Genomic DNA, 26,941 nt, shown 5'->3' with positions numbered 1-26,941 from the left:
AAAACCTTTTATCGCAGAGGGAGGGATTGGAGGATTTTCTTCTTCCTTTAAGTCGCTACATTCACTAACAGAGTCATCTGCATCAGATGGCTCTGATGTGTTGTCATATTGATCGTCATTAATTACCTCTTCAGTCTCATCACAACCCTCCACATTATCAGAAGGGACATAGTCCATGGAGGGAGGGGGATAGGAAAGCTACTTTAGAGGGGAGAGTGTTTTTGGGGGAGGGGGAGAAGCAGCTGCTCTCAGAGGAGAGAGAGAGAGGAAGGGGAGTTATTAATTGTTGTGGTCCAGTCATATTATCAGTTTATGGATCAGTAGATGAAGGTGGAGGGTCATCGACGACTATGTACTCCAAGACTGAGAATCGATTTTCCGTAATGAGGGACAAAACTGGGGCAGGAGTCGGTTGTCAGTTTTCGGTTGTGGGTTTTTGTAACATGTTGACCATTTTCATCTGTTATTTGCAGATGTCTTTTTCCTTTTTCTTAGGCTAACTGAAATTCGTCCTGGTTAGTGGAGGGGGGAGGTGCAGGAAATTAGGGGGAGAGGGGAGGGAGGGTCGCAATCATAGGGGAAGGATTTTCATCAGTTGTTTTTGAGGGATAGGCGGGGTAAGTTATAGTGGGAGGAAAGTTGTGGTTTAACGTTGTGGTCTGGGGGGTAAGGTCTATTATTGTCAAGGTTACCAAAAGTTCCTGTAGTGGAGGGAACATCACTCATTTCCAAGTGGTGGGAGCGATTAATGGAGGGAATGTTTTGATTGGTGGTGGGAATGTTTGGATCGATGGGGAGGAGGTAGGGGGCTTGGTTATCCCTGGTACGGAGGGAAGGCTGCATTTGTGAAGTGCTCTCTTTCCGGGGACATTCATGCTTAACATGTCCAAATTGTCCGCAACCAAAACATTTTAAAACGTTAGTAAAGACGTAAACAGTGTATTCATCTTGTTGGTGCTTTAATTTTATTATAAGGTTCAAATATTTCAGGATCATGAACGTCTGCAACCGGAATGAAACCACGTGTTTTAGATTGTTATTCCACGATTCAAAGGGAATCATGGAAATACGAGACATGACAGTCCCATACCTGGACAGTTCTTTAACTAACACATCAGTAGAAACAAAAGGGGGACAATTTGATATCACAACTTTGATTGCTGGGCTTTCAAGGGGGAAATCATAAGGAATAAATTAGGGTCGATAGTCAAACCTTGTTCGAGAATTTGGGGGACACAATCCGCGTCGGACAAAAGAATCATGATGCACTTATTCATCCGGGACGTGGCAACAACGTTGTTGATCCCGATAACAAGACCAGCTGCAAGAACAACATCTTCGACACTAACCTCTCTTTCTGGAGGCACACAGAAGAACCCATTCTTACAGATCAGGCTCTCAAAGGCAGTAAATCGAGAAGGAGCAGCTGCTATGCTGAAACAGCCACACTCACAACCTCTCCCCAACCCAGGGAGAGGAATTATACAACATAGTCTTCCCTTGCCGAACTTCAGAAACAGGAAGTAAACAAAACGCCCTGAATTTACCTAACTTTGGGAAAGAGGAAGCAACAAAACAAACTTAAGGAAAGACAAACAAAAGGAAAATAGAAATAACAAAGGGTTTAAGGTGAGAAGCAAAAAACCGACAGGGCACCGCCGAAAAATGACGAACCCTTACCGGTGTTGCTAAATGTGCTCTCTGGCTCTCCCTCTCATCTCAATATATACGGGAAACACGGGGAAAACTTTACACAAGGAAGCAGACGGTGGTTGGGAAAACAAGCAACAACACAGAACACTCACAGGCCTCCACAATCAGATGCCATGACAGTACAACCAGCGCACCAATGGCTAGCAGTGGGGTGGAAGAGAGAAAGAGAAAAAGAGAAAGAGAGACTCCAGAGTCCTCTGCAATACTTCTATCACAAGCTGTAAGAAAAATTCAAATTCAGCAAAACCAAGAACTTGCCATCTGCATCGATATCATCATCACAGGCATCTCCATCTCCATCTCTATCTGCATCCCTCTGGTCATTGTTTCCAATCCATGGACAGTTGTCACACGAATCACCGTATTGATCTTTGTCATAATTCTTCTGATCTTTGTTGGGTACCAGCACACAATTGTCCTGTGGGTTTAGATTGTGTTGACATGTGAGATCAAGTGAACAAATATGTGAGTTTAAAGTTGAACAAATACATTGCAAATCATCCGATATTTGTGATTTACATTTCTATAAACTTGTTCGGAAACTTTTGCAACCACCTGTTTATCATCTATAGTTTAGTTTCATTACGGTTTCAGTCTGGAAAAGTGTACCTCCTTGTTCTTGATTCCATCTCCATCTGCATCATCATCGCACTGATCTCCAATTCCATCTCTGTCCACATCCTCTTGTCCTGAGTTTGGCACGAGCTTGCAGTTATCCTGTCCCAATCAGATAAAACAGACCTTCAGTCACAATATTTTCTTGAACTTACATTTGTGGTTTAACCCCTCACACCTTTGTTTTCGGTAACCAATGACATCCAACAGTATATCTATATACACAGTATATCACTCTCCTTACTGTTGGTAGCCAATGTCATATTTTTTAAATTCAGTATTATATGGGGTCATCGACATGTGTATATACATGCTTCAAGGGGAAAGGGACATGAAGAACCTTTCTGGTCTTGCACCCTCAGCCTTTTCCGTGCTCCGTCCCACCCCCCGCCCCCTCAAGGTTTATATCGGGTGCACGTGGCCTGCCATTAAGCCCCCTCTAGTGGAACTCCCAAAATGCAGACTGACTGCTCACCTGCACTCATTTAGTTCTCTATTTTCCCCCCACCTGTGAAACCAACTGCCTCAGTCTCTTCAATCTCATTCTTCCCTCGCCTAGGGCTTCAAAACAGCTGTTCACCACCATCTCAGGTGATCCCCCATTCAAAACCATGATGTTTTCTATCCATGTTAATCCTCCCCCAAGTTTCAAGTTTTTCCTTCCACTTCTGTAATTGAGAGTTTGTGGCTGTATCCATCTTGTTCACTGCTGTGTCCTGTCCCCTAGCCTATAATTCTTCCCCACATCAGTTATTTTTCAGTTTCCCTCTATTTTGTCTCTCAACCCTGCCGTTAAAGTGTCCCCCATATCTATCTCTCTATCTCTCTATCTCTCTCTCTCTCTCTCTCTCTCTCTCTCTCTCTCTCTCTCTCTCTCTCTCTCTCTCTCTCTCTCTCTCTCTCTCTCTCTCTCTCTCTCTCTCTCTCTCTCTCTCTCTCTCTCTCTCTCTCTCTCTCTCTCTCTCTCTCTCTCTCTCTCTCTCTCTCTCTCTCTCTCTCTCTCTCTCTCTCTCTCTCTCTCTCTCTCTCTCTCTCTCTCTCTCTCTCTCTCTCTCTCTCTCTCTCTCTCTCTCTCTCTCTCTCTCCTGTTCATTTCGTTTTGCCATTGGAAGATAGCCCAACCCACAAACAGTGGGTAGCCAATAACAGGGACTCACCGACAATAAAGGTGGTCCCAGAGTTAACATTCCCTTCAATCTTGATCTATTTTGTGTTCTAGCTCCTCCATGAACCTTGACTCTGCATACTAACAAGCTCAAATGAGCTAAGATCCTCGTCCTCCTAATGATGACGTCATTAAAACGAATATGACGTCATTGTGATGTATCAGGTTTGCGAAAAATTATCTGTGCTAATGCCCGGCTTGATTCCCGCAAACAAAATTCAAACAGCTTGCCTAGTTTCGGAGATAATGGTATAGGCGATTTCCATTAGCGGAGATATTTTGACGTCATAACCTTTTTCTAGGAGGAATTTTCAAAATCGGAGATGGTTACTGCCTGAGCGTGGGCTTTCTGCATATACATGGCAAGTTTCACGAAGATCCAATGAAAACTCTGGGTTGTGAAAAAAAAATGTCAAAAAATAGGAATGACGTCATAAAAATTGATATGACGTCATAGTGATGTATCATATGTGTGGTAATTCATCTCTGCTAATGCCCTGTTCGATTCCCGCAAACAGAATTCAAACAGCTTGCCTAGTTTCGGAGATAATTTTTAGGCGATTTCCATTAGCGGAGATATTTTGACGTCATAACCTTTTTCTAGGAGGAATTTTCAAAATCGGAGATGGTTACTGTCTGCGCAGGGAATTTTTACATATATATGCCAAGTTTCAGAAAGGTTCAATGAAAACTGTTTTTTCTGTGAAACAAAAAATTCCACAAGAAGAAGATGAAGAAGAGTCATTCCATCTGAAATCACCAAATTTAAGAAAATGTTCCCAGTTGACCCCATCAGATTTACTTTAAACTTTCATAAAATATTTCCCAGGTACTAAAATGAAGCTGCGTAAAATTTTAGGTCCAAAGATGCGGTCAACTCCGACATATTGAGGGTTGAAAATGTGGTTGTGGCCCTATTTTTTTTTATGGTCGTTGCGAGCATCACAAAATGAACGGCTACTTTTAAACTCCCACAACTTTTTAATATTAATGCTAGAGACTTGAAATTTTCAGAGATTATTCTTCTATAACTGCTCTGTAAGAAACAAACATAAAACTGAGTATACCTCTATTAAATTTTATGACCTGATCAGTTTAATCTAGAAAAAAATATGTTGGTTTTGTATGAAGACCCAACTTTGAGACCCCATATATTTTTATTGACCCATTCCAGAAGCTTGAAATTTTTTCATGTAATAACTGTATAGTTGTAGTATTCAAATACATGTTTACTTTTCGTAATCAGTCATATATAATACAGTCATGATCCCTCAAAAATTGAAAATTTTCATTTTTCCCCAAAATTCAGGTGAGGATTGCAAATATATGACAAGGTATACCACTTCAAATTGTTCACCATTGGAAAGAGCATATTCAAGTTTACAAAAGTGTCAAATATCAAAGTGGTATATTTAAAAAATATATATTTTCTATTTTTTTTTTAATTGTTGTGAACACAGGTCGTGAATACATGAAGTGTGTGCATGGTGTGGGCACCATAGTAATCATGAATGATTAGTTCTATGATTCGAATTAATAATCCAAAAATATATTACATACTGCAATAACAATGAAATAAAACATTTCACGTAAATGATTTGAATAGGTCCTTGATCTGCTTTTCCAAGTCAGGTGCGAGCTTGTACTGCCTCCCAGTTGACTTTAGGGGAGCATCAATAACTTTCATCACATGGACCAAAGAAACCCAACAAATGTCCTCCCTTGAATGTAACTATATACACTGCTGACATCAGCAGATCAGCCACTATTCCTGAGTTCTACTTTTAGCCCCAGCCAGATGAGTTAAGCTCTTGCTATTTACAAATGAGAAACAAAGAATTACAAATTCAAATTTCAAAGTATTGTGTTCATGGTATCCTAATAGCAGAATATATGTATGTACATTGTATATAAATGCACTACACATAAAAGGACTGTTCATTAAATAGCACACACAATGCGCACAGCACTGGCAGATCATCATTTATTCAAATATTTTTAAAACATTGATAGAAACATTATACAATTTTGATATTTGACACTTTTGTAAACTTGAATATGCTCTTTCCAATGGTGTACAATTTGAAGTGGTATACCTTGTCATATATTTGCAATCCTCACCAGAATTTCAGGGAAAAATGAAAATTTTCAATTTTTGAGGGATCATGACTATTATATATGACTGATTAAGAAAAGTAAACATGTATTTGAATACTACTACCATACAGTTATTACCTGAAAATTTTTCAAGCTTTTGGATGGGTCAATAAAAATATATGGGGTCTCAAAGTTGGGTCTTCATACAAAACCAACATTTTTTTTCTGGATTTCAACTGATCAGGTCATAAAAATTAATAGAGGTATACTCAGTTTTATGTTTATGAGCCTGGTGTTGGTGCAGTGGTTAGGGCAGCGGCTTGGGATCGAAAAGGTCCTGAGTTCAAGCCCCGTTGGGTCACTGAATTAATACACCAGGGGGTTGACTCAGCCTGTCATCCTTCCGAGGTCGGCGAAATGAGTACCAGTATACTGGGCCGGTGTATACCCCGGTTAAAATAGGTGTACCATATCCCTGCATCGTAAGAGGCGACCAGGGTTGCGTCAGGAAGGGCATCCGGCGTAAAACATGTGCCAAATAACTATGCGGATCATATGGATGATCCGCTGTGGCGACCCCGAACGGGAGCAGCCGAAAGAAGAAGAAGATACTCAGTTTTATGTTTGTTTCTTACAAAGCAGTTATAGAAGAATAATCTCTGAAAATTTCAAGGCTCGAGCATTAATATTTAAAAAGTTGTGGGAGTTTAAAAGTAGCCATTCATTTTGTGATGCTCGCAACGACCATAAAAATAGGGCCACAACCACATTTTCAACCCTAAATATGTCGGAGTTGACCGCATCTATGGACCTAAAATTTTACGCAGCTTCATTTTTATACCGGGAACTATTTTATGAAAGTTTAAAGTAAATCTGAGGGGGTCAACTGGGAGGCCTCCGGTGATATGAGGTGGAATGACTCAGAACAAAAATGTGAGTAAGACTTAGAGATCCTCCACAAGGATCTAAAAAATAAATAAACAAAGAAATTTGGGTTGTAACTTATGCTCTGTGTAGAATTGGGGGGTTTGGGGGCAGTCTAAGAACGAACCAAGATAATCAGTCACATTTTTTTTGTTTGTGGCAATTGTGATGAAAATACAAAGCTATCTTTTTAAAGGGTGTTAAATCATATCGTCACAGTTTATACATTTCCCGTCCACAAGGAGCATGCACTAGATCATGTGTGCGAGAGGCAGATCATTTTTGGAGCATTGGGTCGGGGGGGGGGGGGGTTGGTCTGGGTGCAAATAAAAGTCTGAGCAAATTTTTTGCATGAATCATTCAGCATCAAGTGACCTATTGTTGGAAGAATGTTAAAATTTTTAATCCAGGTCCACAAGGGGCTGGTACAGCACAGGATTCATATTCCAATTACCGAGGGTGCATTCATACTGAGATTCAAATTCCATTCAAATAACCATGAGTTGTTTTTTTTTTCTTGTTAGGGATGTTGAAGTATTGCAAGAGATTGCATCATCCAAATTGTTACCCCAATCTCTAAGCATCCCAAGAAGGAAAAGTGGGAGGGAAGGGACGTGTATCTTTGATTACACTGTGTGTACGAAAGAAGGGAGATGGAAATTGCACGTATACACAATATGCAGACAGCCATTAATGCCTTGAACACCAACCTTCTGACAGTGTCTGGAGCTGCATGACAATGTCGCATCTGGGAAACCATCGATGTCCGTGTCAGGTCCACATATGTATCCATCTCCTGCCCAGCCCACATCACACTGTACCAGACCACAAGCTGCAACAACTCGTGTAAGAAATGCATTGCATATCCAAGGCCAAAACAACCCTAACAAATGAATTTCTTTATTAGTGAGAATATTTCTGAGTAGAACAAAAACATAACAAATGTATTGTTATGTGGAAAGACGAGGAGGGGGGGAGGGGAGCGTCCATCGCTAGATTGTGTTCGGAATAGCTGATTGCTTAGGTTAGAATTACTCCTGTAATAGCTATTTGTCCAGAGGTAAGTCGGATTGTAAAATGTGCACCGAGGAGGCAGTCAGTGAGTGTTGTCTTGAAGACAGTATAGAGTAAGATTGTATCATGAAAAACCTCCTGTAAATAGCAAGACCAGGTGAGGACTTGGGCATGAAAGGAAACAAAGAGAGCACTTCACACATTTAATAGACAACCAACATGGACTGTTTGACCGGCAATGCCCCTCATGACGGTGAGGCTGGCTGTGGAACCCTGGAGGAAGGTAGAACATGTTGTTCAGGGCTGTCCCATAGGGCGGAATAGTCCAGAAGATGGCCCCACCCGCAAGCAGCAGAAGGCCAATAACAGGGACTCATTACAAAGGCAGTTTCAGAGTTAATAAGGGTTGTGCCTGTCCGGAGCACAGAGCTGTCGAGAGCCAGAATGGGCTCCAGGGCAATACTGGTGTAGAGCCCCCTTCAATTTTTTTTTAAACAACCTAGAGTGAGGTTTCCTTATTTTTGGCATCAGAAACACCTGCTGTATCTAAGGGATATCGGGGTGTTATTCACTTATTCCTAAATACTGATTCATTAATTAACCCATTTCATCCGAATGGAGAATGGCCAACACGTCTTTGTTAATTTACGTCATTACTGTGATGATCATTATGGAAATTGTTGCCACAGTATTATATTTTACGAAGGTGGGTGTTACTCCCCATGGCAAAAAAAACCCGCGGAAATCACCATAAGTGGCTTGGAGGAAGATGCAATATAAAGCTTCCCCTGGTGTTTTATCGTCACAAATAATCATTGTATAAAACAAAAAATTTAAGGAATAATTACGGGCCCCTATTAGGTCCGGGCCCTGCACCCCATGTCCCCCCTCCCCCACACCCCCCCATGTCCCTCCTCCCCCACCCCCCCATGTCCCCCCCCACACTCCCTCTCAGCGCCCCTGCGAGAGCACGTCATTTGGAGCTAGCCTTGGACTTGAAACGAGGAGGACATATATCCCCCTACATATCCGCCATTACCTCACCTCCACAACCTCATCGCCCTGTGCTGCACCAACCCTGTGCGTTAGCAATCTGCATACCACCAGCTTCGTGCCTGGCTCAAGCCTTGGCCTTCCCCTTTGTTTGTGTGCGAATCTGGTATTTCGGCACTATTAGTGGGTTAGGCTTTGTTTCTTTCCGATTGTAATAAGTTCGGTTTTTCATGTATCACCTCTGCCATTTGTTGTCCTCGTGTGCTAGATCTGTCCAGTTTCTGTTGCTTTGTCGAGCCCCATGTCGATATTTCTTTTGTAATAAACAATTTTAACAATAACAAGCATCTTCGTGCTTTTTTCCCCTCTGGTGCATTTCACCGCCAGGTTTGACTTTATCGGGTGATCCTTGGGGAGTCATAGTTGGACTTCATTGAATGCAGGGTAGTAAATTTAATCACCCTTTTAGGATCCATAGATGGTCCTTGATCATCCGGCTCAGATGGTCTGTATTAACGGAGCCATCTGACGTGACAGTATAAACGCATGAGCTCATGCTTCTTGCTCTTCCATGAGCTGAGATGCATTCAAAGGCAAGTAAATTTTGGTTGAAAAATTAATACACCATCTCATATAATTGACTCATTCTGCTTCGGGAGACAACGGTCTGTTCCTTGAAACAATGAGTCTTTCGCACGTTCAAGTTATGTGACGCTGGTGAGTGTGGCTAAATGAGCCCCAGTGTAGAGTGAGAGGTCCTGCTACATTTGCTGCAAATTAAGTTTGTGGTTGGCAGGCTGTGTTGTTATCTCTTCAGAAATCTGATTTTTCATCACCTCTCTGCATACTTGGTTGGTGGATCTGCTTCCAGCAGTTGTGGTCTTCAGCTGCTGTTTTCCAAACTTTGGGATCAATGTTGAAGCATTTCATGTTCCTTTTGCATACATCAGTGAAGAGCATGAACGGATATCCAATGGGTCTGTTTGCATCTGCAAATTCCCCATGGAGTAACCATTTGGGGATGCGTCCATCATCCATACTGCGGAGGTGTCTCAGTCAATGCAAGTGTCTTTGGACCCAGCATAGAAAAGACGTTGAGGATCCCAGCTTTATCAAGGAAGTTTGAGTTCTGACCTTATCACACCAACTCATGCAATTTAATAATTTGCTGAAGACTGATGTTTGCAGTCGAGGATTCATTGCCGCACAGAAGAATATTGAGAACAATGGCCCGGTTGACTTAAATTTTTGTGTAGCTGTCAGCTCTGTAACTTCCTACATCATTTTACTCAGTATGCTGAAGGTGGTAGATGCCTTTCCAATATGCACGTTCCGCTCAGCATCAGTGACATAATGTCAGTCACTGTGGAGCCAAGGAATCAAAATGTTTTGACAACTTCCAGTGAATTAGCATATGCAGGCTGATACTATGGACAAACTCCTTGGGGGAAGTGAAGTGTGGTCATTGAGATTTTAAGATGTTTCTCAATGCAGCATCATTGGCAAATATCAGTTTCAGGGTGAGAACTTGGTGTACCTTGATCTTAGCCCTCAAACAAGAAAGATCTAACAGATTACCATCGATCAACTATGGTGTGGAGATACACCCCTTCGAGAGTGGACCAAAGTTGTATATCAGCATGAAGGAGGAGAAAACCTGACAAAAATGAGGAGGTGTGGGGGGTGGGGGGGGAGGTCACAAAGATGTAATCCTGCTTCACTCATTCAGCCCTGCTCTGGATATCAAAGCATTCGGATGTTGAGCCATCATATTAAATACTACCTTACATCATTTCATGGAAGGAGCAAATCAGATTAACGAGTTTAGGGGGGTGTGGGGGGGGGCAGCTGTTTTTTTCTGTAAAAGCTTGAAGATACTTTTTCTGGTGACATAATTAAATGTTTTAGACTGGCAGGATATCCGAGAGGTATGTACATGTGTGCATCTGAGCTGTAGTTGGTGGACCTTAAAGATCCCACAATGCTTTTTGTGAAGAGTCGACAAGCTGTCGCCGGCACCCTGAACAAATTGTAAGTTCCTGCTTTAACACACAGGGGCACTGCATCACCCGGGCAAATCATGCTACCCATAGCCAAGTGCTGCATATCGAAGAACAAGAAGAACAAGAAGAAGATAGAAAGCTTTGTCACATGAAAAAGGCGACAAGGAAAGTGCAGTTGACCGATCTGATTTTAAGACAACATCAAGGTTAATTATGGTTAGCTATGACTTGAACCTTGGACGACTCCTGTAGTTGCCTTCCCAGCAGGGAAAACCTGAGGTTGCCGTTGCACTCACTGTGGTCTCCCTTGTTAACATGATATAAGGAAAAGCTTCTCAAGCATTATTCTACTCCATCCTACTTGGCAGGGATGTTGAGACCTCTGTACATTGTGAATACGTCTGCATTTTTCTCCTCATGCTACATATTTAATTAATCTTGCTTTTCACAAAAAGACAAGTTCATCAGACAAATCAACTTGAAATGGATTTCTCTCTTTTGTCAGTACAATATATTATAAGGATGGTAAGTCGAAAAGATGAGGTTAAATGGCGTGAAGAGCTGCGACGCCTTTAATTGTGAGTTGTAATTGTGCTTCGCAATTTTGTCCTATGAACAAAAACCAGAGAATGATTCTGACAATAGGTGCAATGGACAGGAATAATGTTGCTTATCTTTAGTACTTACAATGCACTGTATGGTTCGATCGCGCTCCAACACGCATTCCGCGTTCACGTGGCATGGACTGTCTTGTCCGTTTGGACAGGATCTACCCCACCTGCAGCCAACTGACTGGTTTCCTTGAAAGCCATCATTGCAGGCACCACAATGGAAAGAGCCCTGAAGAGGGGAGGGGAAATGCACAAACTCACTCCATATTTGTACCTTTACCCAAAACAGTTTTTACTGACAGCATGTCCCGGCTACCATCACAGTGTGACTGTTTATAATTATTAGAGTAGCATTGTCATGCCGGTGCCAGTGGAGGTCTGAAACTATGGCATGGCATGCAGAGGTAGTGCACTTATACCTTTGAGAAGCCTGGTCGAGGTTATACTCCCCAGCCAACTCGATAAACTCGGATTGGTGTTTCACACACAGGGTTTTGCATCACAAGTGTGCCGTCCCTCAGATGGACGTTCAGTGGGGTGTCCCGTCTGCACACGTTAGCTGATGGATGTTAAACATCCCTTGGTGTTAAACATCCCTTGAACAAATTACCAAAGCACCTTCAGTCGAACATCAGGCGTGGCCAGCCGGTTCGTGAAAGACTTAGCCCTGCAAAAACTTTCATTGGCCAACTGCACAACAAACTGGGAATAATTGGGTGCGTCGTAAAGTAGTCGTCATGATCGTTGTACCGGTGAAAGCATATTTGAGACAACTTTGAAATACTTATCAATGTTTCGTATTAACTACGTTTATTTTAAAGATTAAACGTACAAACTAACAGAAACAACGAAAACAAAGGTTTTCCATCGACTTGCCCAGAACTCACAAGGATGTTCATACACATGGAGTCTGTAACACAACCCCCGTTATCTCCATCATCACACTCATCAATGTCTGTGCACACCTGGAAAACAAAATCAAAATGCAAGCTCGCCAAGTGGCTTAAAGCAATCAAACAAGCACTCCATTCAAAACTGTCGATAAGGAACGGCTGGCTCGGCGAGCGATAGCGAGCTCATTGGTAATGGTACAAACCCCAGATCTCACAACGTAAGTTTTTCGGTAAGGTTACAATTGTTAGAATCTTTTTTTTGATTTGATATTGTGGTATATAGTGGTGTATGTCATTATTTGGGGGTTTCCTTGGTACAGACTTGTGGCTGTGCTATGCGGTGTACTGAGCAGGGGGGAAGAAGTCTGGGCGAGACCTTTTCCTCGAGGCTTCACAGCTGGAGCAAGTGACGATTGTGTCGTCACAAAGAAGTTATGTGGCGATTGTGTCTTGTGTTTCTCCTGTTTTTGTCTTTAGATGCTACTCTTTTGCAGTATTGATAATAATTAGTGATGAGTTGTAGACATCTAGTTTGCTGTTTATTAATATGGAAGCTACTTGATGTTATACTCGTTGAATTTTGTCAGTCTTATTTTATCAATATTTTTGTGCACATTTTGTATTATGCTTTGTTTGTTTGTATTTCTGGACTACACAGGTTTTATTTGATGTTGCAACTGGGAAAAAAATAAACCAATGTCACCCGCAGGGTGACCCGTATCTTGCCAAAAGGTGACCACGTGTGACTTCTTTAAGGTCACACTGAGGTGAACAGAGCTGCTATCCACCAGGAGCGACTCCTTGAGGAATATCTGCCCACGAGAGATTCCGATGAGAATCGTTCTACAGAGTAACCATGAAAAATATTCGTTTGCCTCATAACGTCACCAAATGATGTCATAATGTCTCAAGCTTGACATATCTAGAAAGCACTCATCGAGGTGTTCAATTTGAGGTACTACACGATATGGTTCCTAAAACTTGAAAATTTGACCTTGGGATCAAATATGTTTGACCTCAGGCGCTAACCATGAAGGTCAAGGCCAATCACCACCAAAAATTAATCAGCTGAGCACCAGACCATGAACTATATTCCCATGAAGTTTGAAGACGATCCGATCAAAATTACTCAAAAAAAAATAAGGGTTTCGTCGACTCCCATGATTTGCGACAAAGTGACCTTGACCTTTGACCTTGACCTTCAAAATTTTATGTGCTGAAAGGGACCTCTATAGGCCTCTGATATGCGAAGTTACAAAAATTTCCAATGATAACTGTGCTCTGCAGAATTTTTAATACGTGATTACAGACAAACAAACAAACAAAACAAAAAAACATACAAGCTGATTAACATATCTTGCAAAAACTTCGTTTTGGCAAGATAAAAAGGCAAATGGACTGTGCTTCCACCGTGTGCTGAGGTCCTTTTTCTCTGCATAACATTTGTAAATGTGGAATTTTATAATCAGATTCCTGTATGTCACACGTCTTATAGTGACATCACTTGAACGGGCTGTAAAACAAACTTATAAACGTGACTACCGACGAGGCTAAATGTCCGACCAGCATGTCAGTGATGTATCTACGTTTATCCGTTTTACTTTGTAATCTTTATTGACTTGAAATTACTTTTTTTTATCCAATTTCAATCGTTTTTGAAGATCGACATGGTTGTGGTAGGTCATGTCAGGTATGGAAGCATGTGCTGGAAGAGGACGTCGCTGCCTCAACTTTCCGCCGGTACTCGAGGCCTCCGTCTGGCCATCCCCCATGCAGCTACCTGGCCACCCCCATCTCCTTGAGATGCCAATCAACCTGCTGAAACGACGAGGCACATGGTCATCCCATTGGGCTCCTTCACCCAAAAGGCTCCCTTGCTGAGAGAATCTGGGGAGCAGGATAAGTGACAGGAAAACGATCCAAATGTCCATACAGCCATAGATGATGCTCATGGACTCTACAGGTAACAAATCTCATCAGCCTCTCTCTCAGCAAATGCTCGTTGGACACAAAGTCAGACCAGTGATAGCCAAGTATTCTTTGAAGAGACCTGGTACCGAAGGAGTTAGGTCTCAATCTCAGATCCTTGGTCAGAGTCCAAGTCTCACATCGAAAACTGGAATGACCAAGGACTTAAAGATTCAGACTTTCATCCTCCAGCATAGGTACCGACAGTACCAGAACTCATGATTCACTGAATCCAAGACTCCCCAGACCCGGCCCAGACATCTATTGACCTCTGGCCCACAGCCAGCAGTGACATGAATATCACTTCCAAGGTAAGTGAATCTCTCTGTAACTTCAGCATCATTCTCCTGGATTTAATCTGCAACTTTAGAGTTGCTACAACAAGCCTGTGGTCGGCATTGAGGAATTGAGCACCTCAGTAGACCCTGCAGTTCTTGAGCATCCTCCAGTGACCATCAATGAGTATATGGTCAATCTCCTTTGCCACATCACTTGCGTTTGAATACCAAGTCCAGCAAAATGAGCCTGTGGGTGGTAAAACCATGAACCGGCCACCCAAAGTCCACGACTTCTTGGAAAGTCAAGGAACTTAGTGCTATTCTGGTTCACAGTTCCAGATATATGGGGACCGACACATGTCTCATAACCATCACTGTCAGTGCCAGTCAATGCATTGAAAACCCCCAAGACTAGAAGAGTTTCTCGCCTGAGGCACTGATCAACCACAGACTCAAGCATGGCAGAGAAAGTCTCCTTCACAGTGAGATCACTCACCTCGGTCAGAGCATATACGGAGATGAGAGAAATGATACCCAATTAGTGACGAATCCTCAGTCTCATAATACGCTCGTTGACCGGTGTTACCTCAATTATCATGGGAGTCCACTTTTTGGACAAAGCTACAGCAACTCCTTGGGCATGATAACTATCAGAGCAACCAGACCAGTAGTAGGTGTAACCACCCGCCATGATCTCACCACTATCCGGTCTCTAAACCTCAGAGAGTGCTGCAAGACCGATGTTCAAACGATGGAGCTCAAATGATAGCAGAGACAGGTGATCATCCTCTGGTAGAGTGAGGACATTCCAGGCACCCACCAGAAGGGATCACCTCAGGTTAACCCAAGGAGACCGCCGTCTGGTGGACGACACCTCAGCACCACCCTAATACACACCAGCAACCCAATCCTTGAAGGTTACCCCATGCTTTTCCTCCTATCATCAAAGAATGCGGGTCCCAAAGGCTTTGCCTTGATAGGCCCATTCATATCCCATGCAAAATATTCTATGAGGCAAATGCATAAGGGGCGGCTCTTTAAATAATTTGAATACAACTCGGATCAAACTGACAATTGTAGCTGCAGCGAAGAGAATTGCCTTAATTGCTGGTACCGCATTGAAAGGAAAGGAATCGACAAGTTCTGTTCAATCATACCGACCTGCTGGTGCGTTTTGGTGAAGTTGATGCCCGTTCCTTGCACATCGTTGCCTGTAAATCCAGGAGGACAAGGGCCGCATGAAAATCCAGGAGCAGAGTTCATGCAGAGATGGCTGTGGAAGCAAGGGGATGCTTCTTTGCACTGTTAATGGGATGAGGAGAAATATATCAAAACATTGTGTGAGCTTTCAAAGCAAGATAACAACAACAACACCACTTCCCTTGCAAGAACTTCAATACAGGAGGACCACATTAGGCCCATGAAAGCACATGCTATGATTAGCAACCCATGGTTGTTTGTTTGTCCAGCCTCACTCCTTTATAAATCCCATTATTTAAGCAAGGGGACAGCACGTACCATTTTTAAAGGCTTCGGCCATCAAACAAGCATGGCTTGCAAAAATGATTTTAAGGATACATGCAACGTTTTTGGCTTTGTTGGATGAATCTGCTGCTTCTGCAAACTGAATATTTTGTGGATGGCAAATATGGCAATCAACGACATATACAGTTAGCCATGCATATACTTGCGTTTGAATACCAAGTCCAGCAAAATGAGCCTGTGGGTGCTAAAACCATGCACTTCCCAATAAAAAACTGCATCACGTTGGTACCCTCCAACTCTTTGGAAAGTTTAACCTTGAGCTTGCTTGATTGATTGATTGATTGATTGATTGATTGATTGATTGATTGATTGTCATGCCAAATGCGAGCTGGGAACTGATGTCGTTTCCAAACAAATGGGAAGGACTCATCAGTGGGCAATATGGTCTAAATTGCAATGTTGCGAATTAACACCGTTTTGTGTGATCCTGCATTTGTTCCTTACAACTGCAGTAGTCATTTATTGATGATGACGAGCGGACCTACATTTTCACATTATTCAGCCTTGACAACTCGGCCTAAAACCGAAATCACGTGTAAAAACAAACCTTCATTTATTGGGTCACCGAAATAGGTGACCCTTATTGTCAGTAATTCTGTCTGTTTGTTTGGATGTTTGTTCGTTTGTCATCAGCATAATTGGTAGTAAACGTGGGCGGATTTTGACCAAACTCGGGTGGTAGGTACATCTTATGACCTCGTGCTTTGGAAATTGTGATGGTTGCTAGGGACGCTTTGGTTCTCTAGCAACAACCGAAAAACCTTCAAAATCGGTACCGTTCACGCGAAATCAATTCTGAAAGCCATTATCCCATGTAGGGTTATGAAATTTGGCACAAATGATCTACAGGTGATGCTCTATCAAATATATTCCGGTTTTTGTGATATATGGAATACTTTACCCACACGCCCCCTACAATTAGGGTATGTGCGAAAATTGGCGAAAATTGAAGGCTCCCTAGCGACCAGGTGAGTGCATCGACACGAATGAAACTTTGCAGGTTCATGGTACTCAATGAGTACTACAACTTTGCCTCAGGACATATTGACCAATTTCGTTTAGGTCAGGGGTCAAAGGTCAATTAGTACAAAAATCGATAATATGCAAGAGCTGGAGGTGCCTTCGTTTCAAATGCTACTCCTGCTCGGGTTATGGTTGGATGTTCATGAAAATTCACACTAATCGTTTGGAATACATTGTGCACAAACGATCGAGCCGGATTTTCGATTTAGATCTTTGTTCACCCACAGCACCCCCTCGCACTTTGGGGATTTCAGATTTCAAACAGCATTTTTGGTACTTTTCATTGAAATGGATACCGAGTAGTTATCAGTGGATGGAACTGGATGAGATTTGATATGCATACTCTTAAGGTGATTCCCTATCCGCTATATGACATCCATTTTGCTCTATATCTTATAGTTTCCATGCTCGGCAACCCATCGCCGCCTACCGGCTTTCATAGAAATTACTCATCCCTTTATTTTGGCAGTGTGTTAGCCAGACCCCTGTCTCGATCTCTCATGAAGAAAAAAAAACCCAGCTTATGTGCATGAATCAAAAACATGCCTATTGCTTATGTGCATATGCAATGCATCGTGATTAGATAGCTCGGATAATTCAAATTGTGAATCTGAGACCCAGAGCACCAAGATGGAGGATGCAGAATTTTGCTGCTGTAAATTGTGGGTGGAGTCAGGCCAGCTTTCCAGCCAATGGGTTCAAAGGCTTTGTATGCATGAGCTTCGTTATCTGTTTTTATATACAGTAGAAATGAAAATATCTCGATTATAATACCAAGCTTGCACACTAAAAACTCAGCTCACCGTCACACGATCCCTATGAAATTGCTATGGCACTTAGCGGACATGCCGACAATGTTTGGGAAGTCTTAGCGTTCCATAGTACCACTTGCATTTTGCACAATGCGTATTTTGGTCATTCCACGTGTACGGTCTGTCGTCTGTTACCAGCGATGTTGTACTGCTATCCCGTGCATGTGTATGGGTATCGCTAGTGTATATATATATATATATATATATATATATATATATATATATATATATATATATATATATATATATATATATATATAATTTTGCTGACAGAGCTCCTGACAGAGCATTGGTCACTCAATCATGTTTCTCACCCGTAAGTGGAGGGAACAACCAATCAGCTCTCACCTAATCAATTTCTCAGGTAACTTGGATCTTTATAATTAACCCCATGCTCTTCTAGCCAAAGAAAGCTGCATAAAGCAACCAAGTAAAGCTACACAAGGCAAGTCCTTTGCTGTTTCAAGCCCTACCCAGATTCCTCTACAGCTGAAAACATTCACGAGTTGCACATACATGAGAATCACAATGCTGCACACTCTCCTCAGTTGCCGGACTGGTTCCATCACTTGTTGGTTCCATCACACCGTGTATATATATATATATATATATATATATATATATATATATATATATATATATATATATATATATATATATACACACACACACACACACACACACACACACACACACACACACACACACACACACACACACACACACACACACACACACACACACACACACACACACACACACACACACACACACACACACATCAGGCCCGTAGCCAGGGCTCAGTATTAAGGGGGTCATATGAACTGGATGGGGGGGCACAATTATTATATTTAATATTTTTGATAACCCGGAATACTATTGTATCCATGCAGCATTGACGCATCTATACTGAGGGTGCCGTCGCATACTATCAAAATTGATCTCAGCTAGATTTAATATGTTCCGATGTTTTTGGCCTAAAATTATTCGAATGCAGGAGAGCCGCAACAAACTGGCACATTCACAATGCAAATATTCAATGATTAGACAATTGGCACCAATTCAGGTGAACTTATACAAGGTGTTGTGAAGAATTGGCATTAGAAAATTAATATACCAGAGATACAATGACTAAACGGGGGAGGTTGGCACCAGAATCAGTGCACTTTGAAATAAGATACAGTCGGCTATGACCTGCGATCACCACGTTAAACTATCAACAGCAAATACGACCAGCCTGAAGATACCACAAGGTCCGCATTTAAAGAAGTCAATTACACAGAGGTAAGGTTATGCACAAAGCACTAGATATGGGATATGGAAAGCACCAAACACAACATTTAACTTAAACATCAGAAGTACAAAGCAGCCGACCACGGCGGATGCTGACCACAACCACACATATACAGTATATATATATATATATATATATATATATATATATATATATATATATATATATATACACACATATACAGTATATATATAAATATATACACATATACAGTATATATATATATATATATATACACATATACAGTATATATACACATATACAGTATATATATATATATATATATATATATCTTCTTCTTCTTCCTCTTTCGGCTGCTCCCGTTAGGGGTCGCCACAGCGAATCATCCGTATGATCCGCATAGTGATTTGGCACATGTTTTATGCCGGATGCCCTTCCTGACGCAACCCTGGTTGCCTCTTACGACACAGGGATATGGTACACCTATTTTATACACAGTATATATATATATATATATATATATATATATATATATATATATATATATATATATATACAGTATATATAAATACATATACATATACAGTATATATATATATATATATATATATATATATATATATATATATATATACTGTATATGTATGTATATATATATATATATATATATATATATATATATATATATATATATATATATATATATATATATATATATATATATATATATATATATATACATATACACTATATATATTGTTGCGGATTCGCGCCCGCCGGCGTGCTGACGGCCACGTAACTCGAATCGCGGCACGTCGCCCACCGGACGGACAATCCAGTCGTGACCCTCTCGGACTAACGCCGGGAACCAGTCACGGGTGGACCTTTCGGTCTCACCGCGATCGAGCCAATCAGCCCCCGCGTGGGATAGGGTTGCTCGCCAAATTCGACCTACCTAAGTACCCACGCGGAGGGTAGACCGGGCGATCGCACCTCGCCGCAGGTCGACTTCGGACACGGGCCACTTAAGCGACCCGTTCCGTACTATCAGAATAACCGAGCGGTGTTATCGTCGACCTCGACGGTTCGATTAATTATCGGGCGTATTCAGCCCACTACCAACCCTTTACGTGAAGCAAGATGAGGATTCAATGGGAGAAATGACGAAGCGAAGCGGGAAACAGTTCAACACAAAAGCACATTTATTCGCGGCACACGGGAAGCACACATTCAATTCCACCAAAAGCACACAGAAAAGACACAATGCAATTTACACAAAAAGCAAATGTAAAAGCGAAAACACAATGCAGAGCTAATACCGACTACCGAGCACACGGCAACACTTATACAATTCTACTTCACAGACGGCGCCGACAACACATACTCAAAACCAAGGAAAAGAAATACCCTCAAGGATGAGGCGGGCCTGAGGCCGAGACCGGGTCGCGCCTACCCGTCTGGTGATGAGACGCGGAGCGGCGATGGCGCCCCAACCCCGCGGGCCTCGCGGGCAGTGTCTGGTAGGGGGTGGGAAAGGGGCCCCCTTGGTCGCACTATCTCAGCGCGGGGGGAAACAGGAGGGGGTTGCTGATGCTCGGGGTATAGAGGATCTTTATTATGTGCGACGAGCGTCTCCACCTCGGCCAGGTCGCGCTGTCGGCCTCCCTCGGGTGCAGCTTCCTGCACGACGCGAGCACCCCCTCGTCTGGTGTCGCCGCCTTTCCACAGCTCGTCCCCTCCGTTCCGACTCCAACGCACATGACGAGCAGCTCCACCGCCCGCGAAGTCTTGACCCTCTGCTTCCGACTCTCCTACTCTCCGCCTCTGGACTCTCCGACTCTCCACTCTCCACTCTCGACTCTCCGACTCTCCGCCTCTGCACTCCCCGACCGACTCCACTTTTTGACTGACGAACACGGTCCTTTTATCCCCCCGTAGCTTCGCCTTTGACCCCCTCCCTTTGACCTTTCACCTCGCTCCCCATTGGCCCGAGAAAAAGTGGGCGTGAAGGCTTTTTGATCCACAAATTTGCATATATCGATCGTCCTGGAGGCGGGGCCAATCGCCCCTCGCTCACCGATTGGACGGCAAAAAGTGGGCGTGTGTCGTTTTTGATCCGTTTTTGAAGCACAAAATCCGTGATTTTGTACACGCTGTTCGACGTGCGCCCTGCACGAGTCCAACACCGGTACCCACAGGCGGCGCAAGAACGGTGGCGATGCGACGGCTGCGAGGTGTGACGTGAAGGTCGTGGCGGTTGTGGTGAAGCGGCGTTGTGGTTGGTGGTTGATGTTGTGGTTGTGGTGGTAATCATGGCGGTTGGTCCAAAATAAAGATAGTAAAAGAAAAACGGCTATCCTGAAGAGTCGCAGCACGTATAAATGACATGTATTCCCACTAGACAACGGGTTTTGGGCTAACTACACATATACTTACCGAGATACCTCACCGAAGGGACCTGAATGGTGGTTTGCGAATTTGGTAACCACAACACTACCCCCTTCCCTTTTTACAGACTCGTCCCGAGTCGTCAAATTTTCGTGTGCCATCATGTGTAGTTTTCCCCTAGTACATTTTACCTACGGATCCCTGAGTGCGACATTCATGGTATTCGTGTCCCCAAAATAAATAACCTGAGGGCTGCGTAACTATCTAAACAAACTCACTCACACGGACGACTTAAATAAAATTGCCGGCGCTAAGACAAACATGCCGGGGGCGCACTCATATTTACAGTACATCTTAACCTTAACTTACAAATTTTACACTAAACCATAGCCCAGGATCATTGAACTCTGCAAAAAGAAAGCAGTTAGCAGGGAGCCAGGCTGCCCGCATGCAGTCTCTGACTCAAACAATGCAGGTGACAGGGAACGTGGCTGGCTGCTCACACGCAGTCCAAGGCCTTCCCTTTTGAACTGAACGCAGTGAACCACAACGGTGCATGGGCCGCACAAACGTAGTCTCCGTGCCAGCTCAAGTGGCACACGCAATGAACACAACGAATGGATGCATGGACACAAACACGGTGCACGGGCCGCCACTGCAGGCCCGTGTTGTAGCTGCCAACAGGGCAGTTCTTGCAGCTTGCAAACTGTTGCCTTGATCCTGGCGCACATGGCAATGAACAGGGGGGGGGGGCAAAGCAAAAATTGAACGGGGCTGGTGAACGTGGGCAGTGGGCATGGCATGGCAAAGGTAGCAGGCAAACACAGCCCGCAGAAGAAGGCTGCTGCAGGCAAACACAGCCGGCAGATGAACTGGCCGGCACAGGCCCTGAAGTACCACAGCTGCAGATGATCCGGCCGGCACAGGCCTTGCAGCACAGCAGCTGCAGATGAAGTTGGCCGGCCTCTGCCTTGAAGCAAAACACGGCCAGCCGATGAAGTTGGCCAGCCTTTGCCGTTCAGTGGAGGTTGGTGGAGGGAGTGCGGTGGTGCTGGCCACTTGGAAGGCGGGCTCGGACCTACCTACCTGTCTCCCTCCCAACCTATCGCCTTTGCCTGTCACTGTACATACCCACTCCCTTAATTTGTCAAACCCCAATTTAGCCCCAACTTTTTTTTTTTTTTTTTTTTACTTCCCCACTATAAATCGTCCCCTAACCCCCTTTATCGTCCTTGTTCGGCTAACCTATCCTGTCACCGAGCCTACTCCCAACCCCTACGTTCCCTTCCCGGAGGGGAACAAGGGAGAGCTAACGTCCTGTGTCGAGGCCCAACTCAAGCCTCAGGATGGCCTCCCCAGAGTTCGGCGATCTTAACACCAAGTGGGTCCAGCGGCCCACAACGAGAGCGAGGGGATGGATGGTGCGGAGGGGTACATCTCCTAATCTACCCTAACCATTTAACTGTTAAACTACCCCGGGGCTTTCAACAAGCGCCTCTCGCTTAAACTATTGGTTCTAACAACCCAGATTCCCGTCGCCTGTGTTGGTGTCCTCACAATTTCGGGCCTCGCCCCCCAATTTTCTCTCCGTGCCCTCACACGGTCTCATGGCTGGGACACGTGGCTCCCTTTGGCAGGCACGACCCTCTGCCGATTCTCCTGCTATGGCACCCCCGGGCACTACACTGCCTCCGAGCCTACCAGCTCCCTAACACCGGGGAGTGCCCCCCATGGCACCTCCCCTGAAACGCACACGTGGCAGGCCGGCCTCCCGGGCCCCTTTCCGAGGGTCACCCGTGCCCACAACACTGCCCACGCGACTAATGGCGCCCCGGGCCCCCGCACCAAGCAGGCGCACCCGTGCCCACTACTCTATCCCGGCCCCCCATGGGCCCATGGCCTACCGCGGCCGACTAGCCTGGTGCCCGGGGTATCCACTCAGCGATACTCACCTTTCGCAGCCACGCTCCCAAGCCCGTCAACAGGGCTCCTGCACCCCTCCAAATGGGTTTCGAGCCTACACTCCCACCAACAACAAAACGACCTCCATTTTTCAATTTGACTAACCCAGCTAACTCACTTTACTCTGACCCCGGGGTCCCTTGGGCGGGAGTCACTCCTCCCCCCAATCACTCATCGCACCATGCATTCCCCATTCACTCCACACACACAGACCCGCTGGCCTCACTCACTCACCAAGCACATGCTTCCACTTCACTCACCAACTCTTCAACACACACACCACTGAACTCTGCCATCCTCCTAACTACCTCCCCTAACTAACTCGTGCTCCCACGTCGTCCCTTAAACTACAGCACGTTCCTTTTAACACTACGTAGCTAAACTACGTCCCCACTACACACTCACAAGTCTGTCACGGTCTCCAAATCAATCATTTTATTTCCCAACCTAAATCTGGCTACAATCCCTCTAACTAATCCATTCCACGGACTCCATGAGGACTTACCCCTGCCCCATGAAGTCGGTCTAGCTAAGCTAACCCTTCCCCCTAACTAGTTTCCATCCTGTGCCCAGGTCAAGGGGGTCTTCCACCCCTTGCCCAGGAATCCTGTACACCCGAAAGTGAGGCTTGCTTTTTTTTTTTTTTTCATGCGCAGCACCTGCGCGGCAACTCAGAGCTCGCGCACTTTGCACCTGCCCGTGACGTCATGCAGCTGCACGTGTTCCTCGTCCCTCCTTGGACGGGACCATCCGGCAGAGATACCCCTCCTGCCGGATTCCAACCACACGTGCAGCCATGACGTCACCGTGCGCAAAAAAAAACACAAGCCCCACGTCTCGAGGGGTTTCCCACGCGAACACATGTGCTTTGCCCGTTGGAGCTTAACACACACGATCGCGTAGAGAACCCGTCCGGTCCAAATCCATTTACCTGCCTAAACTTTGTCCGTCCGCGGGATCGGCAAATCCACCGCGTGCGTTTCCGGACCGGGACTTCACTCTCGCAAGCGAGCACGTGGTGGTCTCGTGCGTTGCACAGCACGAACCGCGTGCTCGCGGCTGGGTGAACCCGGCACGGTCCCCGAAACAACTACAGCCGCTACTCGGCTTTCTCTCCTCTGTCGCCGTCTCCGTCTCCATTCCACACACGCACACCTGCGTGTTACGACGCACACAGTCCACACCATCACATTCACACCGGGAGACGCGGCTGCGTGCTCCCGCATGCCAACCGACATCTCCCTCTCATACCGCTCTCTCACGCACACGGTCTCCCTTGCACACAGAGACCTTGCACACGGCCGTTCACTCACGCGTGCGGGGCACTCACCCGCGGTGCCTCACTCGCACTCCGTGCCTCGGGGGCACTCACCCGCGGTGCCTCACTCGCACTCCGTGCCTCATCCACACACGCGGGGGCACTCACCCGCGGTACCTCACTCATACACACGGCGACACTCACACACGCGGTCTCTTCCACACACGGTGCCTCACCCACACACGCGGGGGCACTAACCCGCGGTGCCTCACTCACACTCCGTGCCTCATCCACACACGGCGTGCTGGGAAGCACGTACTCCGGCACCATCGCCACCACACCACTCACACGTGGTGCCTCACTCATACTGGCCGTTTCACTCACACACACGGCCTCACTCACACACGGTGCCCCATCCACACCCGGCGTGCTGGGAAGCACGCACTCTGGCACCATCGCCACCACACCACTCACACACGGGGTCGCTTCCACACATGGTGCCGCACTCACACCTTGCACCACACACACAGGGACAACCACACTGGGGATTTGTGTCCCCACAAGGGTCTCCGGGGCCTCTACACCCCCCAAGCTCTCCGTGCACCCGTCCACAGCACTCCTCCCCTCAACCTCGCAAAGCACGACCGAACCCACCTGGTCGTGACTCACCTCAAGGGGGCATACTCCCTCCCCTCGTTCCCGGAGGAGGCCATCCAGGTGCTCGCACTGGGTCTCCACCCAGTCCGCCAGCTCACCCCCATTATCCTCCACTACCTCCGTGTGTGTGTGTGCGTCACTTACCCCGTCCTCACCGTGCAGTCTCTCCTCTATCGTTCCCTTCCCGGCTACCGTCACTGCCAACTCTTCACCCTTTACCTCCCTTGTCTCCACTATTATTTCCGTTGTCACGGCCTTCATGCCCGCCTGCAGGCATCGGCCCATGTTCTGCGTCTCACCCCGTAGCTTTTTCATTTCTTCCTTCATGTTTGTTTCCATTCCGTTCATTTGTTGTGTATTCGCATCCATTTTTTCGATCATTTGTTTGTTCATGCCTTTCATTTCGTTTGTATTTGCATCCATTTTTTCGATCATTTTCGCATTCATCTTGGTGTTCATTGCCGCCAGCATGGCGCATAGCTGGGCCATGTTGGATGCACTCAGCTGAGCCGTTTCGGCAAGGGTTGGGGAAGGGTTTTGGTGGAGAGGGGGGGGGGAGGTGTCATACACCGCGGCCGCTGCCGCACCTATTTCGGGCTCTGGGTTCAGTTGGGCGAGTCCGTGTTCCTGCACAATCAACATTTCCTGCACGGGGATTCCATCCTGGACCATGGACTCTGCATTACTACACATATACATTTCTAATACCCCCGGCTCCCGCTCGCCTTGAGACGCCATCTTGCTTCTCGTGAAGGGTTAATTTCGCTCGCTCGTAATTTGGAGGGAATCGGGGGTCGCTTCTCTCACCCCTGGACCGATTCCCGTGAATTTCGCTGGAGACAGGAGAGCCCGTTGTCCCGTTCTCCAATACCAGTGCCGCGAGGAGGGCGATGAATTTGTATCGCACGACCTGACACCAGTGTTGCGGATTCGCGCCCGCCGGCGTGCTGACGGCCACGTAACTCGAATCGCGGCACGTCGCCCACCGGACGGACAATCCAGTCGTGACCCTCTCGGACTAACGCCGGGAACCAGTCACGGGTGGACCTTTCGGTCTCACCGCGATCGAGCCAATCAGCCCCCGCGTGGGATAGGGTTGCTCGCCAAATTCGACCTACCTAAGTACCCACGCGGAGGGTAGACCGGGCGATCGCACCTCGCCGCAGGTCGACTTCGGACACGGGCCACTTAAGCGACCCGTTCCGTACTATCAGAATAACCGAGCGGTGTTATCGTCGACCTCGACGGTTCGATTAATTATCGGGCGTATTCAGCCCACTACCAACCCTTTACGTGAAGCAAGATGAGGATTCAATGGGAGAAATGACGAAGCGAAGCGGGAAACAGTTCAACACAAAAGCACATTTATTCGCGGCACACGGGAAGCACACATATACAATTCCACCAAAAGCACACAGAAAAGACACAATGCAATTTACACAAAAAGCAAATGTAAAAGCGAAAACACAATGCAGAGCTAATACCGACTACCGAGCACACGGCAACACTTATACAATTCTACTTCACAGACGGCGCCGACAACACTTACCCAAAACCAAGGAAAAGAAATACCCTCAAGGATGAGGCGGGCCTGAGGCCGAGACCGGGTCGCGCCTACCCGTCTGGTGATGAGACGCGGAGCGGCGATGGCGCCCCAACCCCGCGGGCCTCGCGGGCAGTGTCTGGTAGGGGGTGGGAAAGGGGCCCCCTTGGTCGCACTATCTCAGCGCGGGGGGAAACAGGAGGGGGTTGCTGATGCTCGGGGTA

At 45.6% G+C, this 26,941-nt stretch overlaps 1 protein-coding gene across 1 annotated transcript in view; it reads right to left on the bottom strand.

Annotated features, from left to right (window-relative positions):
- LOC147016983 (cartilage oligomeric matrix protein-like) overlaps positions 1-26,941 on the bottom strand; it is a 94,671-nt gene that overhangs the window by 23,345 nt on the left and 44,385 nt on the right. Inside the window, exons 10-15 of the mRNA XM_085846295.1 lie at positions 15,436-15,576; positions 12,023-12,100; positions 11,212-11,364; positions 7,225-7,329; positions 2,323-2,430; positions 1,972-2,131 (exon numbers count right to left, since the gene is read on the bottom strand). Coding sequence (XP_085702421.1) covers positions 1,972-2,131; positions 2,323-2,430; positions 7,225-7,329; positions 11,212-11,364; positions 12,023-12,100; positions 15,436-15,576 — 745 coding nt within the window. The remainder of the gene's footprint in view (positions 1-1,971; positions 2,132-2,322; positions 2,431-7,224; positions 7,330-11,211; positions 11,365-12,022; positions 12,101-15,435; positions 15,577-26,941) is intronic.

The sequence above is a fragment of the Eptatretus burgeri genome, chromosome 11 (assembly GCF_056783735.1).
Source record: "Eptatretus burgeri isolate ZD-2024b chromosome 11, Ebu_testis_v1, whole genome shotgun sequence".
Taxonomy (NCBI): Eukaryota; Metazoa; Chordata; class Myxini; order Myxiniformes; family Myxinidae; genus Eptatretus; species Eptatretus burgeri.
This window is presented reverse-complemented; position numbering and strand designations above follow the sequence as displayed.